We start from the raw sequence: 12293 nt of genomic DNA, 5'->3' as shown, positions 1-12293 counted from the left end.
AGTTGTGGGAAAGTGGATTCGGGTTTGGACTGTGTGCTCCTTCAAAGAAATCTGACATAGAGGAAAAGGACTATGACCAGGGGTGAAGTTCTTTTGTGAGGTTCAAATGAAGCTCAAATCCGGCTCGGTTTGTTGTTAGTTGTCAGTTTCTTCAAGGGTTTAAATCAGTGTCATGCATCACTATGGGTATTAATGGGTCAGGATGTAATTGGAAATTCTATGGAAGTAATCGAGCCCGGCAGAATATTGCTTGTTCCTAACTTATTGGTGAAATAGTTCCTGAAGAAATGATGATTCTATGGGTATTATGTGCTGATGGTTTTGGAGCTCTTTATGTTCTGCTTGCTGTTGGTGTTTCTCGCTTGCCCGCAATGCATGCTAATGTCTGGACCTTTCCCTCGGTTCCTCTGCTCCTGTCCAAACTTTGGGAAATGAAGCAGGTTCAATAGTCAAGGAAGCTTTCATGGTCGAAGGCACTGTGGGTGAAGTTCATGTTCCGAGTAACAGCAACTCACAGCCACGTCTCTGTGGGGTCCCACTGTCACCTTCCCATCTCTATGTTAGCATGGCCACCTTCCATTCTTCCAACCTGCCACCCCACTTTTGGCTTTCTGGTCCTACCTCATACCCGTTCCTCTCATGCCTATCTCCATGTAAACACGTATCACCCATCTTCTATACCCCCAGGCAAGCCTATCCACCTCTCCTATACCCATTTTCTCTCACTAGCTTTTGCTCTCAATCTTCACACCCATGATCTTCATTTTCATACCCATTTTTCAAGTCCACCTAACACTTTTGGCCACCTCTTCAAGTGTAGCAATAGCAGCGGCGGCGGCAGCGGTGGCAGCTACGGAAATCGGAATTCCTATAATCCCATGCAAAACCTCTCCCTCATCCATACCCATTTTCTTATTCCCATGCACGCAATCTCATAATACCAAGGGCGGTTTTCCATTTTGTGGCTCGTCCAGATGGTAAGTGCAGAAGGAAACACTGATTTGTCACCGCCCTCGACGGCCTTGTCAATGTAAACTCACTTTCCACCATTGCAGTCTTCGTCGGTCTATCCTTAACCACGCCCAACCAGTTCAGCCACGAGAACCGCGCCGTTTGCGACGCCGAGATAGATGTGGCTAAGTGGCTGCTGGTGTTTGAGGTTGTATTTTCCAGTTTCTTCCTTTTCTCCTCCTTGATTGATTAGGGCCTGAAGCTCGCCATCAATCTCCTCAACAATAAGGGTGTGGACGAGGCCTTTAGGGCTCATATCAATCTCAAAGCCCTGAGGTTTGGGATGTAGAGGTCCACCATGGGATAGGTGCTCGGGTTTTTTTTTTGGAGGTTTCTTTGATGACGAAGATGAGGAACCGGGTGCGAAGACTATAGAGTATCTTGCAGAACACCCTAAGGCATATACGGGTTATGCATTGAACATGGGGATAATTGAAAAATCTGATTATGACCGAATCTGCATGGTGTTTCCGGTGTGTGAAGTAGCAATGAGGCTTTGTGGCATCTTTGGGACCCGTTTCCTCTCTCTAGTTTGGCATGCATGGCCAACTTTGGTGGGCCATCCCTGAAACCCACGTGTCATACCCCTACATTCCCGTGCATGGTTTTCAAAAATTGATTTTCAAATAAAATCCTTTTCAAAGGTTTAAATCTTTCAAGTTTTCTTTCTTTATCTTAAATAAATCCTTTTTTTAATAAATCAATTTTTACCCTTATCCATTCGTCAAACATCTTTTACTTTTTTTATTTTTATTTATTATTATTATTATTAGTATTATTATCATTAATATCAATTTCTCTTTCTTTCATCTTTTCTTGATTTTAAACATTTTCCTTTTCTTAAAAAAATATATAAAAATTGGTTGTCATAATTATTTTCGGCAAATATTTTTCTATAAATCCTCATTGTTTTTAATAATGTCATAATTTTCACATTTTTAATAAGCATCTATTAAATCATGTAACTCCGAATAATGGAAATTATGGAATTAATTCATGCAAAAATAAACGGGCTTTGGTGGGGGCCCCACATATGTGAATTGACGATTGATTGATTGTTTGATTGATTTACTTATCGTGCGTGTTTGATTTATTTTGTTCCATGTTACGTGCTTAATTATATTTTGTTTATTGCTCACTAACCCTGTTTCATGATAGCGCATTCGAGATTGCCGCCCAGGTACGCATCTATTCGTATTTTGCTCATTCTTTATACATGCTTTGCTTTTCATATTGTGCATGATCGATTTGAGTATTCATCGATTTCCTCATTGATTGCCACGTCAGCTTCAGTCTATTAGTAGAGACCCGACTTTAGGGACTTAGAGGGGTGCTACGGTCTTTACCGTACCTTCCCGATAAGTAACCTGACCCCCGAACCCGATCCGGTTTTTCATAGACCGCCTTTTCCAAAATAAGGAGTCACACTTAGGGTTTTTCTTTCTTATTTTGTTTACCCTTTAAAAATAAAACAAAAATAAGTGGCGACTCCAAGTCATTTTCTAATAATCAATAAAAATCAATTTTTCAAATAAAATAAAAATCGAGCTCGCCATCGAGTGGAGAACGCATTGAGCCGAAATGCGGGGTCCACAAAATGGCGACTCCACTGGGGATCTTTTAGAGGGTCAAGCTTGAACTTAGGATGAAGCAAACGTGGCATTTGATTGGACGATCAGTGGATGCCCATTTCTTGATCGCACATTGAGGATATTTGATGCATGCTCGGATTTTATATCCACTTGGGACTTTGACACGTCGATTGTGTTGATTGATTTATATTGATTGAGGATTCTGATGCCATGATTTCTTCTGTGTTTCATTGATATATTTTTTTGAGACATTGACATGTTGGATTATTGATGATTGATCTTATTGCTTTGCTTAGCACGTTGACCCTGATTTTATCATGATTGTTCTGATCACTTCACATGCATACACTCACTACTGTACATCATTCGACTCGACATGCTAATCCACTTGTTGGTATATTATTTTGATCATCCTTGAGCGTGTTGTTTTTGTATCACTATTCATCTTGATTGTTGTATTCTCGCTTATCTTGTGTGTACATTGATGATATATCTGAGATTTGTTTGATTGCCTGTCGCATGACTGCCTTTCTTCTGCTTGATTGCATGCTGCTTGTCTATGTGGGTCGCACATCTATCCCCTTATCTCTCACTCTTTAGTCTCGGTCACTTCCTTCATTACGGTTCTCACTTTTGCAAGTGTGAGACCTTGTGTGTGCTTGTACTCTGACCGAGATAGAGGTTAAGAGTAGGGTCTAGCGACGGGCTATACCGATGTTTGGGAGCATTCTGGAGGAGAGCGGCGCATTGTTGTCGATTGAAGTCTGATCATTGAAGACCTGTATAGCCCTGAGCTAGGTTTCATGGATATTTGTGTGACCAGTGTGTTTCATCTTCTGCTTTAGCTTCTTAGGGTTTCGGATGCACCCACACCGATCACTATGCACTCTAGTTGACTATTGAGTGTTGAGAGTTTGAGAGGATTCACCATAGGAAACCCCCTGGGATGTCGAGGTAGTGCATGTGTGGATGCGATGTCCACCTTGCATGGAAGCGCCCCGTCTCTTCTGAGGCGTGCAGAGGGTTGCGTACCGTTGGAGGGTACGATCGCTTCTGCTAGGGATCTTTTAAAAAAAAAAAAAGTCCACCCATATCCATTTAGAGCCACATTGACCTCGTAGGTTGAGTCGTAGATCCTTCTATTAGGACTCCCTTCCTACACGTGGGTGCATCTGAGGGCTTTCAGAGCCTCTGTAGTCATAGTTCGGATTCGACACTCCCTCCTTTTAGTCTCCAGTTGAGAGTGTTCAGAGATTGGTTGAGTTTGAGTATCGGTTAGATCACCTTTGTCCTGTCACCTTGGATTATGTTTTCACTCGATGAGTTTGTCATGCTTACCCCCTAGGGCTTTCATTTTTTTTTCTTTCTTGGCTTGACACATCCTTTCACTTTGCTGTCACTTACTTGATGCTTCGAGATATGTTCATCGATCATGATCATTTTGTTTTTGCATTGTACACCTATCACGGGCTCAATACCTCATTTCTTCGTTGGATACTTGATTCAATTTTCAACTCGATGCTCATATTTTCATTACGGAAAGGTGAAAGACGCATTTTTCACATCCACACTGTCTTCGAGAGATTCACCTTGATCACCTTATTATTTTTCTCTTATGGAGCTCGAGTTGAAGGTTGATTCAAGGATATATGTTTATAGATGGAGTACTGATCTCGTGATAGCGTGTTTTTCACACCTCTCTTTATCTCGGATTATTGATGGAGATTCTCTGGTCACATTTGTAGCCATCTCGTAGTGGATACCTTTTTGGTTCTAGAGTTTTCGTCATACATCCAGATTTCAGATTGCCACCTCAGGACCATGTGCTTGCATGATTGTATTGTCACCTTTTAGAGTTTTATCTCGTGTCCTTCATCCATTTTGTTTGCATTGTAGGGAGTCAGTTTAGGAGTCAGTTGAGTCTGGAGTCACATTCTTGGAGGAGAGTTGGAGGTCGATTGATCAGATCAGATTCATATCCGAGTTCAGACAGTTCAGTTGAGATGTCAGACGAGCTAGCTTCCACACTTGCTTCCATCCAGGAGTTCATGGCCGGAGTCAGTAGACGCTTGGATCAGATAGAGAGTTCTCGCCAGGATCCCCATCTGGTTGGCATGGCCACTGACGAGACGTTTCCTCATGTACCTCAGGCAGCACAGACTCGTCCACCTGGGGTTTCACTTGGTACTCCATTCCATTTGGCAGATCATTATGAGACCATTCCACCACCTACTGTCGCAGTGCCGCCTCCCATGGTTCCTACTATTGAGGATACTCGATTGGTCGAGCAGGAGGCCAAGGTTGAGAGGCTTGAGTCCATGATGAGACAGATCAGATTGCAAGATGGAGGTTTGACTTGGGATGACAGAGATGGCATACCGGCGGCTAGCTTGCCCGCCAAGTTCCGCATGCCAGACATTGAGCGCTACAGTGGGATTGGTTGTCCCAAGATCCACTTGAGACTATACAGCACTGTCATGAGGGCGCATGGGATAGATGATGCACAGCTGGTGGCCCTTTTTCCCATGTCACTTAGTGGGGCAGCTCAGAGGTGGTTTGCTTCAGTTGAGCCGTCGAGACTCCGCACCTGGGGAGATGTGGCACATGAGTTCCTGACTCAGTTCGCTTTCAGCGCTGATATTGATGTATCCAGACGAGAGTTGGAGGCCACTAGACAGAGGCCAGAGGAGTCTATTTCTTCATTTGTCACTCGTTGGAGGGCAAAGGTGGCTGGTATGGTAGACCGGCCTAAGGAGCAAGATCAGATTGATATGGTTCTTCGGAACCTACAGCCGAGGTTCGCGAGACGTTTTGTGGGCATCCCATTTCAGGATCTCAGGAGTTTGGTTCAGGCAGCTTTCAGTGTTGAGGAGGCCATTGCTCGAGGATTATGGACAGATACTACTCCTTCCCCTGACAGTAAGGGGAAGAAGCTGATTGGACCATTCAGTAGATCTGGAGAGGTTGGTGCTATTAGCTATCAGCATCGGAGGCCTGCACATCGCTCACTTTACAGGCCTCCTTCAGTCAGAGCTCATTTCCTTCATCCGCAATATCAGTATCAGCCGGATTATGCTCAGGAGCCTTATATTGCTCAGACCAGCACGCAGCCACGACCACCACATCAGAGAGCCACTACTCACCCGCTACCTAGGCCATATGCACAGAGGCCCGCGAGACAGTTCACTCCGTTGGGCATGACTTTGACTAGAGCTTTTGAGAAGCTCAGAGACGCTGGAGTGATTGTTCCTTTGGCGCCACGCCCTTTGCCACATCCTATTCCTCCACATTTTCGCTCCCATGAGCATTGCTTATATCATCAGATGCAGGGGCATGATACTGAGCGTTGTTCAGCACTCCATCATGCGATACAGGATTTGATTGATTCAGGGGTGGTTGACTTGGCTAGGCCAAGTGTGACCACCAATCTCCTGCCTACACATTCTACACATGCGGTTCCTCCTCCTCCTGGTCTTCAGTAGATTGATTTGGATATTGAGGATACTGTTGGCATATGGTATTTTGGGATCTTCCAGGTTGAGGACTTGGTTCAGTCGACATGGATACACCACTATGCAGCAGTTCACTTCAGAGCACATTTTCATCCTGATTATGGTCATCATCAAAGTCATTTTCCATTTTGTTGAGTCCAGTTTTCAGTTCGTCAGAGTTGTTTTTGTTTTGTTGAGTCCTGTTTTCGGTTTAGGGTCATTGTTTTTAGTTTCATGTTGAGAGTCCAGTTGTTTGTAGTACTTTATCATTTCACACATGATGTACTCGTTGGTTCATTTAGTGATATGATATTTTATCTGAGTATTGTGGCATTTTTCTCGTAAGTGTGCTTTACATATCTTGTGATTGATGCGTGTTATGCTTTCGATGTGATACATTTTCACTTACATCACGATCACTTTGGCCTGACCTATCATGGAGGATATTGAGTCTATTGACCTAGGATCAGGAGATCGACCTAGGGAGTTCGAGACTGTGACTCATCTCACCTTCTGATTAGAGCAGTACCATACCCATATCCACACGTTGACTCTGTGGACTTGATGACTTACCCATTTTGAGCCTGACATGACACCACCCTTTGGTACTACCGTACGACTTTACCATCCATTGTTCACCTTAGCATATTACAGTACCATTGTCTATCATTTCCATCATTTCATGGATCTGACCAGGTAGAGTCCGAGATGGTTAGACCCGAGGTGAGCTTTGCATGATGATAGATGGATCGTGATGAGAGAGTGGCTTGACTGCTTGATGATGTTATTGAGGCAGATGGATCGTCATGGAGCATCCAGATTTGAGTCATTACACATGACTTCGGAGAGTCGGGATGATTAGAGATGATGATTTTTATGGGATGATGAAGAGTTGGATTATGATGATAGAGTGAGTTGATTTTCAGAGGACATTGACGGTTATCACAGAGCATCAGTGAGGGTTTTCACACGATTTCAGAGGAGTCGCCATGACCTTGTTGGACGGATGCCAGTCTTTAGTATTGGCCATGTGAGATCTCGAAAGCACGATGTTCGAGGCTTTGGTCAAAGGATGGGTGGCCATTATTTCATGAGCCTATTTACTTTATCACCCTCACATATAGAGTTACCCGTTGCTAGCCCTTTGAGCCTCACACGAGCACATAGCCTTTTCTTTCATCACCTCATTTACCTATTACACTGGGTTGGGGACCCTGTAGTGCTTGCATGCTACGTTTGGATACGTCATGAGTTTCAGACCTGACATACATATTCGAGCCTCATTCTTCACTCTTCATTGTGATATTTTCGACTTGGACATCATTTCATCACTATTTTTCGATGTCACGTATCACCACTTGTGATATTCGTTCTCTGCTTTTTCTTTCATCATTGCTTACTCGACATTATCCGTATTTCATCATTGAGTGGTGGTTTTTCACACGTCACTGCATGGAGGATTGTCACGTTCCTCCCCCGTTCGCCTTATGGGCAGTGGTCCAGAGATCTTATTTGAGAGGTTGTCTTGTTAGTGAGGATTCATGTTACATCAGTACATGGGGAGAGTTTATTCATTTAGCTATGTATTTCATGGGATATCATTCACTATTGATCGAAGTACGCGCAAAAAAATAAAAATAAAAAAAAATAAAAAAAAATAAAAAAAAATAAAAATAAAAATAAAAATAAAAAAGATAAAAAAAAAAATGAAAAAATGATGATAGCGCATTATTCATCGTATCATTATTCATTAGGCATGTGTATGGACGTGCCGGGTTGCTTCATTGAGTTCATATTGATAGAGAGAGTTCGTATGAGAGCTTCTTTATGAGATTCTACCTTGGTATATTTCGGGTGAGAGTATGAGTCGCCCATTTGACTTTTGTGAGAGAGGCGAGCAACCTTTCTTTAGTATCTCTGGATCCTTGCTTTATCCATCATCCCATCTGTTTTGGATATGACTACTTTCCATGCTTTGATGTAGGTTGACCATCACTCATTTTTCTATCTTCGCGCCTTCTTCTATCCTTATTTTATTCCTCCGTTTGATCCTGCCTCATCGGATTTCATTATTTTCTCACCCTGCTCGATGTTTGACATGGGTTCAGCATCCACACTTTATTCTTGTTTATTTGATGTGACCATTCATTTATCACCATTTTTCGTGTAGGGACCCCTAGGTCCGGGACTCATGACGTCGTCTATGCATTGCATTTCATGCACGAGGGGTATGGGGATTATATCATTGGGATCTTTGAGCCTAGTTTCCTTTCGTTTCTTTCACCCTATTACCTTGGCCTACGTTACGTCCCGTGTCTAAAGACCACCCTGAGGCCATTACTTCACATTGTGCTTGACGACTCACACATGGGCAATACTCGAGCTTGGTCGGTGATTATTTCTCAGAGCATGATGGATGGGGAGTTGAGATGATGATTTACACTAAGGCGCACCCCTATTATCAGTGATGGATTTTCAGAGGCGCCGCTATCTATACTGGGGCATACCCCCCCCTCATCGATGACGTTTTCTTTCGGGATGATGCTTTACATTGAGGCATAGTCAGTTCGTTTCTTTGCGTGGATTATGATGGATTAGGAGTTGTGGGATGACCTTACACTGGGGCATAGCCACTTCAGAGGGCGTTTTTATTGGAGATACAGTCGCTCTACTCGATACTCTGCATTGGGACACACTCTACTCATCGATGGTTGGTTTTTGAGATGACGATTTTATTTGAGGCGTAGCCCTCTCATTGGTGATGGACTTTAATTGGTCATTGGAGCATAGTCACTTCAGTTGGTTTATACTGGGGCATAGCCACCGCATTCACATTCATGGAGCCCGGGGATTCTGATTCATATGGATTATGTTGAGATGTTTCCGTTTTGGCACCAGGAGTAGAGGTTGATTGATTTGTTGACTCGGATACACTACTTTACAGTGGGGCATAGTCGGGATGGAGAGCATTTTTCATTGGAGCATAGCCACCCTATGTGGATCCTTTACACTGGGGCATGTCCATCTTTTGGAGGGAGATCAGATTGGTTCTTGATATTGGAGCACCTGACGAGTGATAGGGAGATCATTGGATTATTTCATGTTGTCCTCATTGCATACTGGGGCATAGCCACCTTGTTGGAGGTTTTGACATTGAGGCTTGACTTCCTGTTTGTGATTGCTGCTTACGATGGGTTATGGAGTTATCGACACCTCGGGTTTAGTCTTCTCGGCATACTTGGATGATCTCGGATATCTCCCTACCTTTCATTTCATACTCAGATGTTTCACCATGGATACTTTCATACCTTCTATCATACCGGAGCCTGACCATCACCTTCTTTTATCCTACACATCCCACCGTCACACATGACTTCACCCTTTTCTTGATTAGGAAGAGATGTAGATCAGTCCTCGATCGCCTTGGTTATGTTTTCATACATTCTTTTGGACTTTAGGTTCAACATCTTCCATAATGGCAGGGCCTGACAGATTGTCGATTTATTAGTGATGATGCTTTCATTTTGGTAGTTGGCACAATGAGTGGTGATTTTTGTTTACTCTTTGCATTTCGAGCACTAGTCATCACTGTTTTATCCATCAGATATTTTTGTTTTGTCAGCATGGTGTCACGATGCATGGTCCTGTTTGGCATTACTTATTCGAGGTTGGACATTTTCATTACATGATGGATGAGCATATCTTAGAGTACAGTAGTTTTGAGGCATTTTGCTTCTCTGTCTGTTCATCATTACATACTGGGGCATACCCCATCTCCGAGAGCATGGGACCTTCGACAGGTTTCATTCACTTTTGATCTAGTTGTTGACCCCGAGAGTTGCATACTGGGGCATACCCTCCTTCTCCGAGATCATCGGACCTTTCACAGGCTTCATTATCTTTCGACCTAGTTGTTGATCCTTATGAGTTGTCATATTGGGGCATATCCCCTCCCGAGTTTACTTGCATCATTATCTGGGTCATCCTTTGGTTTTGGGTCACTTGATCAAGTCATTCATCATCTCGTCATGACAGTTTGAGTCGGGGCCGCACCTATATCGATCGGTCATCTTCCTGTCATGTCAGTTCAGTTTTTGGGACCGCACCTATATCGATCGGTCATTTGTCTTGTCAATTAGAGTCTGGGTCCACACCTATATCGATCGACCATCTTCCTGTCATGTCAGTTCAGTTTCTAGGACCGCACCTATACGATCGGTCATCATCTTATCAATTCGAGTCGGGACCGCACCTATATCGATCGGTCATTCATCATGTCAGTTAGAGTCCGGGGCCGCACCTATATCGATCGACCATCTTCCTATCAGTTCAGTTTCTAGGACCGCACCTATATCGATCGGTCATTATCATTTCAGTCTGAGTCGGGGCCGCACCTATATCGATCGGCCATCTTCCTATCAGTCCAGTTTGAGTCGGGACCGCACCTATATCAATCGGTCATTGTCTTGTTAGTTAGAGTCCGGGGCCGCACCTATATCGATCGGTCATCTTCCTATCAGTTCAGTTCGAGTCGGGACCGCACCTATATCGATCGGTCATTCATCATGTCAGTCTGAGTCGGGGCCGCACCTATATCGATCGACCATCTCTTTGTCATGTCAGTTCAGTTTCTGGGACCGCACCTATATCGATCGGTCATTCATCATGTCAGTCTGAGTCGGGGCCGCACCTATATCGATCGGTCATCTTCCTATCAGTCCAGTTTGAGTCGGGACCGCACCTATATCGATCGGTCATTGTCTTGTCGGTTAGAGTCCTGGGCCGCACCTATATCGATCGGCCATCTTCCTATCAGTTCAGTTCGAGTCGGGACCGCACCTATATCGATCGGTCATTCATCGTGTCAGTTTGAGTCGGGGCCGCACCTATACAATCGGCCATCTCTTTGTCATGATAGTTCAGTTTCTGGGACCGCACCTATATCGATCGGTCATTCATCATGTCAGTTTGAGTCGGGGCCGCACCTATATCGATCGGCCATCTTCCTATCAGTTCAGTTCGAGTCGGGACCGCACCTATATCGATCGGTCATTCATCATGTCAATTTGAGTCGGGGCCGCACCTATATCGATCGGCCATCTTCTTATCAGTTCAGTTCGAGTCGGGACCGCACCTATATCGATCGGTCATTGTCTTGTCAGTTAGAGTCTGGGGCCGCACCTATATCGATCGGCCATCTTCCTATCAGTTCAGTTCGAGTCGGGACCGCACCTATATCGATCGATCATTGTCTTTAGTTTGAGTCGGGACCGCACCTATATCGATCGGTCATTGTTTTGTCGGATTGAGTTGAGTCTTGTTCACCTCCGAGTCACGCCTGCATAGTTGAGTCTTCTTTGCATTCTGAGTCGCCATTATTCCTCCATTTTGGTTTTTCAGAGTCATTTTCCTCACTCAGTTACCTGGAGCTTATTGCTTGATCGTCATTGCTTTTCTAGACTTCCCATTCCATTGCACATGACACAGTTTTTTGAGACCCGTGACACATATTTCGATCATGTTGTTGGGCACCCTACACTTGGCATTCTCGTATAGTTCACATAGGGCAGTCTCCTTCGGGCACATTCTTTCTTGTACTCCAAGGTGGTTCGACCGTTACTCATCTTTGACATTGATCTTCGAATCACTTTTGGAGACGTCTTAGAGGGAGCTTGGATCCTTAGTGTGGCTACAGAGGCATTCTGAGACATCTTTTTCTTTGAGGATTAGAGCCTTTGTGTTCATCTGTTAGTCTGAGTGAGTTTATATCTCACTAGTGTCCTTATGGGGGTCTCCTTGGTTCTTCGGTAGAGTTCACTTCATTGCACTCACTATTCACACTTACTTTTCACTCCAGTGTTCATGTTCTTTACACTCGTGAACTCTACCGAAGAGGGGCATATTTGTAGACCCCCTTTTAGGTCATTCATACCTTGCAGCTCAATTTTACCACGTGGAAGAGCCTTGGTCAGCCACGTGTCAGCACCTGAGAAGCCATGAGAGAATCATAATAGTGGTTTGGGAAGCCAATCAGGAGGTGCCGCGTACATGGGAATATACTGGCCGTTAGAGGAGAGATGCTGGCAGCTGGAGGTGAGGTGCTTTTGGAGAGGTTGCCAGCTGCAGGCAAGGGGGGCAGGGTGTCGTCTGGCAGCTGCAGGAGCTCTCTGAGCAGGCCGTTAGAGATATTTGGAGAGTT

General features: G+C 44.3%; 1 protein-coding gene across 1 annotated transcript; it reads left to right on the top strand.

Moving 5' to 3' along the window:
- Positions 1-1433: 1433 nt before the first annotated feature.
- Positions 1434-6085, top strand: LOC132253666 (uncharacterized). The gene is made up of 2 exons (XM_059736565.1): positions 1434-1527; positions 4500-6085. Exons 1-2 carry the CDS (start codon positions 1434-1436, stop codon positions 6083-6085), a joined length of 1680 nt encoding a protein of 559 aa, XP_059592548.1.
- The last annotated feature ends 6208 nt before the right edge of the window (positions 6086-12293 follow it).

Source organism: Vitis vinifera, chromosome 4 (assembly GCF_030704535.1).
Source record: "Vitis vinifera cultivar Pinot Noir 40024 chromosome 4, ASM3070453v1".
In the NCBI taxonomy this organism is placed as follows: Eukaryota; Viridiplantae; Streptophyta; class Magnoliopsida; order Vitales; family Vitaceae; genus Vitis; species Vitis vinifera.
Note: the sequence above shows the minus strand (reverse complement) of the source record. Positions and strands in the feature narration are given on the sequence as shown.

Bases quoted from the DNA above. Each gene is read 5' to 3' on its own strand.
- LOC132253666 (XM_059736565.1), top strand. From the start codon at position 1,434: ATGGGGATAATTGAAAAATCTGATTATGACCGAATCTGCATGGTGTTT. The intron at 1,528-4,499 runs GTTTCCTCTCTC...TTTGCATTGTAG, and splicing joins TTGTGGCATCTTTGGGACCC to GGAGTCAGTTTAGGAGTCAG.